We start from the raw sequence: 7,500 nt of genomic DNA, 5'->3' as shown, positions 1-7,500 counted from the left end.
ATAATCCCTTGTCCTTTCTTTCCTAATTTATTTGCTACAATATCATCACTGTCGCTACTTTTGTCATTAAAGTTATTTTGCATATTCTTGTAAGAGTTGTTAGACATATCGTACATATCATACGCGTTATTATTTATACTGTACATATTGTACATATTATCCATATTGTATATATTATCCATATTGTACATATTATCCATATTGTACATATTATCCATATTATACATATTATCCACATTATACATATTATCCACGCTTTTTACACTTTTTACACTTTTTACATTTTTTACACCTTTGACATTTTTCATTTTATCAAATGACCTATTATATTGTGTTTGCATGTGGTGGTCCATATTTAAGACATTATCATTATTAAAATAATAAGCATACTTATCAAGAATATCATCTTTTACTTTAAACAAATCCATATTTTTACGGTCACTCATAACGTTGTCCTTATTTATAATTATTAGCTTATTTTCATTACATATATTATAACTAAAGGTATCCATTTTTTTCTCCCTTGCTAATAGTAAAGAATAATTTTTATTTTTGGCAACTTCTATTTTACATTTTTTCTTTAACATTTCTATTAATATAACATCATTACATAATAAATAGGATAATTCGTTAAATATTAAGCTTTTATTTTTTTCATATTCTGTCGAGGATAACAATTCAATATTTTCTATTAAATTATTCATATTTTTTAATTTATTAATAACAATATTATAATTATCTAAATAAAATTTATGCAACAATATAAAAAAGGATAATTTTTTTCTATCCTTTTTATATAAACCTACATTTATTTTTATTTTATATAATTCATCATTAATACATTTTTTCATTGTAGGAGCTTCTTCTATCATCTTTTCTATATGTATTAATTTTTTCCTATAATTACAAACATTTACATGAACAATTTTATGACTTCTTAATATCTTCTTTCTTCTTTTTTCAATATCATCTAATTCTTCATATAACTTATCCATTATATTTATAAATTTATTACATTCATATTGTAAGTTTATATAATCATTATAGGTTATATTAACATATTCATATTCCTTTTTTAAGTTATTTATCATATCTTTCATGACATTCTTCTCAAGTACTTTCTTTTCTAATAAATCAAAAAGAAAACCCATATCGATATTCATTAATTTCTTTCGAATGCTCATATACAATTCCACAATGTAATTATTTAAAAGTCCAAATTTTCTTATATTCGAAATGTAGTTAAAAACGTGATGCATGTGATCATAAATTTTGGATTCACTGTATAAAACTATTTGTCCGTTGTTATAATTTGTTTTATTCTCTTCACAATAATTAACATTGTTTATATTGTTTACATTATTTATATTGTTCACATTGTTTACATTATTTATATTGTTCACATTATTTATATTGTTCACATTATTTACATCATTCACATTATTCACATTATTTAAATTGTTCATTTTTATATTATTAAAATCATTATGTATACTTTGAACCTCTCCGAAAACACTATTATTTGGTGTGTACTCGACAAGGGAATTTTCCATATCCCCCGAGTTTTCTTTAATATTATCCTTACTTTCATTATTGTTATCATATCCAATTTTATTATTTTTAATAAGACATTCACCCACACGAACATTATTCTTCTTGCTCATATAATTAAGATGAGTACTATCATTATAATAAGAATTATTACCATAATTGTTTTTATATCCATATGTCATGGGTCCCTTAGGTTTCGTATTCGTTTTATCTGTCGTACTTAGAAAACTCTCTTTTTTATAAATTTTCTTATTCCTATTTTTCTTTATATTTTTCCCTTTATTTTTCTTTTCCATATTTTTTCCTAACGTATTAAAAAATAGTGTATTCGTAAATTCATTCTTTTTTATTTTAAAATGCTTTAAATTCATAAGAGAACTCTGTTCTTCAATATACTTTTTTAAATGTACAAGTATGTGTTCATAAAAATACGTTTCATTAAATAAATAATATAATAAAACATTAAAAATATTAAACTTATATATATAATTATAATAATCCCCTTCAACACTACATATAAAAATTTTACTATTCTTTCTTATGGCAAGACTATCTGAAGCAAATGATGATTTTGTATAATTTTCTATAGGCCCATAATACGGATACTGTAAATTATTTTTATCTTTTTCACCATCTACAAAACATTTTACATTATCATTATTTACACAATCTTCATGGTTCATATTGTACACATTGTTTAGGTTTTTATAAAACCTATTAGGATACACATCGTCATTCAAGTTATTATTATTATTATTATTATTATTATTATTATTATTATTATTATTATTATTATCATTATTATTATTATTATTGGTGTCATTATTTTTATTATCATCATTTTTATTATTATCATTGTTAATTATAATGTTACTATCCATACTCCTATTATTTAAATAATCTTGATTAGAAAAATTAGATATCATTTCATTAATATTAGGTATATAAGATAATATTACAGAAGCATAAAATTTTATTTTATAATTATTTAAATTGGCACATTTATATATATTATGTATCATCTTTTCGTTACATAATATTAATAATATCTGTTCATTTATCCTTCTTATTCTACGTACAAACTTTTTCCTGTTCTCTTTCAACATTTTTATTTCTTCTCTCAACTCGGATGATGTTACATTTTTTTTATTATATTTTGATGAATTCGAAATATTCTTCTTTTCACTTGACTTTTTATTTGTATTTTTATATTTCTTATTTAAATTTTCTCCACAGTTATTATTATGATTACCATTATAATTATTATCATCATTATAATTATTATCATCATTATAATTATTATCATCATTATCATCATTATCTTCACTATCAACATCACCATTCTCACTGCCTTCTCCTTCTAAAAACAAAAGATCATTTCCTATACTACCAGAGTGTACACTAAAATCATCATCATACGATATATTCTTTACAACATGCATGTTTAAATTTAAAACATAATTTTTTTTATTCTTCTTATTATAATCCTTATAATCCTTATCATCATCATCATTATTATTATTATTATTATTTGTTGCACTGTCATAATCGCTGGAAAATGAATAGAGAGACGAAATACACGAACTCGTTGCTGAAGCGTTCGAAGGTTCTATATCTTTCTTTTTTTTCTTTCCTTTTTTATTCATACGCTTATTTTTTTTATTAGAAATTCTTTTATTTATCTTTCTGTTCATTTTTCCTTTCACACCAACATTAAAATTCTCAGCATTGTCATAATGAGAATCGTAATAACCATCCTCATCGTCATATTGATCGTCATCTTCATCATCATCATCATTTTCATCATCGTTTTCATCATCATCATCATATTCATCATCATTTTCGTCATCTTCATCATCATTTTCGTCATCTTCATCATAATTTTCATCATCATTTTCGTCATCTTCATCATAATTTTCATCACCATCTTCATCTTCATATTCATCCCTATCAACATTTTCATATAGTTGCTTCTTTTTATTCTTACTCCTTTCAGCTTCTAAACGGCCTTTAAATCCATTATCGTATTCATCATCATAATCATCGTCGTCATCATCATCCTGCACAGGTGCATTACAATACTTGGACATGTACATATATTCTTGTCCTTTTTTTGGTTGGCTTTTGTTTTTTTTATTTATATTTTTATTTCTATTTTGTGCGCTCGTGTTATAATCTTGCCCCTTATCTGTTAACATATATTGCGCCTGCTTGGTTTTCTTATTAATTTTCCTCAATTTACTTTTTTCAGATAACTCTTTTTTTTTAAGTTTGATTTTTAATTTTTTTTTTTTCATAAGAAATTTATAATTTTTTTTAAGCAAGAAAAATTCAGTTACACCAATGTTGATGATAAAAAGTATAAATTGTAATATAATATCATTATTTAAAAAATCTGCATATTTAATTTTCTGTTCATAAAATAAATCTTTTTCAAAAGGATTATCATACATAATACATTTTTCATAATGCTCAATATCGTTTAAAGTTAAATCATATTTCAATATTTTATCTTTTAATAATAAATCAAGAATTGAATTTAAGAGGTTAATGTTTTTTTTACTACAAATTATTTCGATCAATTGATAATCAACACTTTTTATATTTTGTAAATCATTTTGAATTAATAGAATCGACATTTTTGTTTTATAAATAACATCGTCATCTTTAATAGTTTTATTAATTATAAGTAAAGACAAAATAATACAACAAATAATTTGTATATTAATATTCTGACTTTCATACATATATCCTAATATACGTAAACCTTTATTATTATTATTATTATTTTTTATAATAAAAAAATTTTGAATATCTTTAATATGTATAGAAGATAATAATAATAAAGATATTAATATATATATATTAAATACTATATTATCAATCTTTTTATTATCTTTTCTTTCTTTCTTTTTATTTATCAGATTAAATATTATACATATCTGTTTAAAGTTATAAATTTTTAAATAATCTAAAAATACATCACTTCTTTTATCAACAATTCGTAATATGGTTTCAGAAGATGTTTTTAATAGAACCTCATTTATACTATTACTTAATAAATTTTCATAAATAATATCAAAGGAAAACCTCATCAAAGAAACATTCAATAAATTCTCTGATGTTTTTGTATAAGTTAAATGATGAAGAAATATATTTAATATAAAAAATTTTATTTCATTATTTAATTTTATATTTTCTTTTAAATAATATAAATAATTTATAATATCACATTCTGCACTCTTCAATGTATTATTTCGTGACATGAATAAAATATAATTTATTTTCTTAAGTAGCTTTTGAATATTACAAATATCTTCCAACCTCGTGCACATTAACTTGTATAAATATTTTGTTATATTATCTAAGCACAAAAATTCGTAGAAGTTGTCACACAAGTACACATTTTTATATTTCGTTATATTCATTAAAAAGGATTCCAGTTGTTGTCTTCGTCTAAAAAAAAATATATACATATTATATTATATATATATATATATATATATATATATATATATATATATATATATATATATATATATATGAATATATATATGAATATATATTTTATGTATGCATATATTTTATGTAAATGCAAAAAAAAAAAAAAAATATATTTATTTTTAGCTAACAGCTAGCCATTTTTTTTATTTTTTATTTTTTTTTATTTTTTTTTATTTTTTTTTATTTTTTTTTATTTTTTTTATTTTTTTTTTTTTTATTTTGTCCTATATATTGTGAATATTTCTTATTTTTTTCTATTTTCTATTATCTTACTCTTCTATAAAATTGTAGTTAAACCTTCCGAATATTTTTTTGGAGGGAAGAACACTAATTTTTTCTAAGGATTCGCTGAATTTTGTGAGTAACTCATTTTTTAATAAATCATAAAAGGTAACAAAATCAGAATATCTTTTCTTCAGAACTTTCTGACTGTTCAGAACCTTAAACTCCAAAATATATTCCTACAACGAGAACACAAGGAAGAAGAAATATATACACATAGATGGGTATTATATATATATATATATATATATATATATATATATATATATATTTATATATTCATGTATACATTACTTTTTTGTAATACCAACAATACATCAAATAAACGATTTTTTATATTTCATTCATATCATTATAATATCATTAAATATTTTATATAACTTACCGTATAACTGTAAAATCTCTTTTTAACATCATTAGTTCTTATAATTTTTATAATTAAATTATCTTTAAATTCATATGTTGAATAACTTTCCATCATTGCACTGTTTTTTTATTTTCTTTCAACATATAAATGTGTGTAATATATTTCATATTAAAAAAAAAAAAAAAAAAAAAAAAAAAAGGAAAAAAGGAAAAATTAATGGTATAAAGAAAAAAAAATCATAAAATCATAACAATTCCGATAATTATAATTATAAATATAAATAATATATAAATATATATATATAATTATACAAATATATAATTATATTTATATAACACGTTCAAAATATATTTTTTTAATTTGTTTTTATTTCTCTGTTTTGTTTTCCCCCATTGTATATTAATTATTTTTTAATTTATTTTATTATATATATATATATATATATACATATATTTTTTTTATTTATTTTTTTTTCTTTGTCTTTATAATAATATAAATATTACCAAAAAAAAAAAAAAAAAAAAAAAAAAATTCATATACTAATAAATATACGTATTTTGCACTACAACATTATAAAATATTTCAACAACTATCATTAATATAAATAAAAAAAAAAGAAATATATATATATATATATATATATAAGAATTAACATATATACATATATATATATATTTTATGTGTATATATATTTATTTATTCCTTTGTAGATATTTCCACAATGTTATATTTATTTAAAAAAAAAAAAGAAAAATGAAATGCACATAAACACAAATAAAAATAAAAATAAAATAAAAAACTGGTACGTCGTAAAAATATAATGAATGAATATAAATAAATATACGCATATAATATATATATATTTATATTTTATATATATATTGTTTTTTGTTTTTTGTTTTTTTTTTTTTCCAAATAGAAAATATTTATTAATACATAAAATAATGTCATACGTTAGGATTATATATTAATGTACCCGCGTTAATTTTTTTTTACAAATATTAAAAAAAAAATAAATAAATTTATACATATATATATATATATATATATATATATATAACATAATGTATAAATCATAAGTTTTGTAAATATGGGCATATTTTTATATATTTACTAAAATAAATATATCTATCTATATATATATATATATATAAGGATATAAAAAAAAATATGATATTATCACCTCATTTTTTTGTTCCTCTTGTTTTATATTTTTTTTTAACAAAATAATTTCATGTTATCTTTTAATTTATCAAAGTATTAAATAATATATTTTTATATATATCTTTATAAATATATATAATTAATTTTATTATAAAGATATGAGATAATATAAAAAATATATATATATTTATATATATATATATATAGTTAATCATATATATATAAATATATAATTATATATCATAAAACATATTCTTTATAGAAATGAAAAATAAAAAATATATAGAAAAAAATATATTTTATTATTTAATTATATATTTTAATAGTCTTAAAAAAAAAAAAAAATAATTAATTAATTAACATATAATATTATTATATATGTATGTAATATAAATATATATATATATATATATATATATACAAAATACATTTGTTATATATTATTTATCCTATATTAATTAACATAGAAAGAAAAAGAAAAATAAAGAATAAGTATCGCAAGTATTTTTCTCATGCTAAAAATACAAAATTATTTTTTCTCACATATAATAAAAAAAGGAAATGAAAATAATTGACCTTTAAATAAAATTTAAACACTCATAAAATAAGGAAATAATAAAATAATAAAATAA

At 19.0% G+C, this 7,500-nt stretch overlaps 1 protein-coding gene across 1 annotated transcript in view; it reads right to left on the bottom strand.

The window, feature by feature from the left end:
* The window catches only part of PF3D7_0720700 (phosphoinositide-binding protein, putative), a gene marked incomplete at both ends in the record, with an annotated part of 7,369 nt that extends 1,551 nt beyond the window's left edge, over positions 1-5,818 (bottom strand). Inside the window, 3 exons of the mRNA XM_001349073.4 lie at positions 1-5,007; positions 5,329-5,516; positions 5,723-5,818. The exon at positions 1-5,007 is cut by the window's left edge and continues 798 nt beyond it. Coding sequence (XP_001349109.2) covers positions 1-5,007; positions 5,329-5,516; positions 5,723-5,818 — 5,291 coding nt within the window. The remainder of the gene's footprint in view (positions 5,008-5,328; positions 5,517-5,722) is intronic.
* Positions 5,819-7,500: the final 1,682 nt, after the last annotated feature.

The sequence above is a fragment of the Plasmodium falciparum genome (genome assembly GCF_000002765.6).
Source record: "Plasmodium falciparum 3D7 genome assembly, chromosome: 7".
Classification (NCBI taxonomy): domain Eukaryota; phylum Apicomplexa; class Aconoidasida; order Haemosporida; family Plasmodiidae; genus Plasmodium; species Plasmodium falciparum.
The sequence above is the reverse complement of the archived record's forward strand: the minus strand, read 5'-3'. Positions and strand labels throughout refer to the sequence as shown.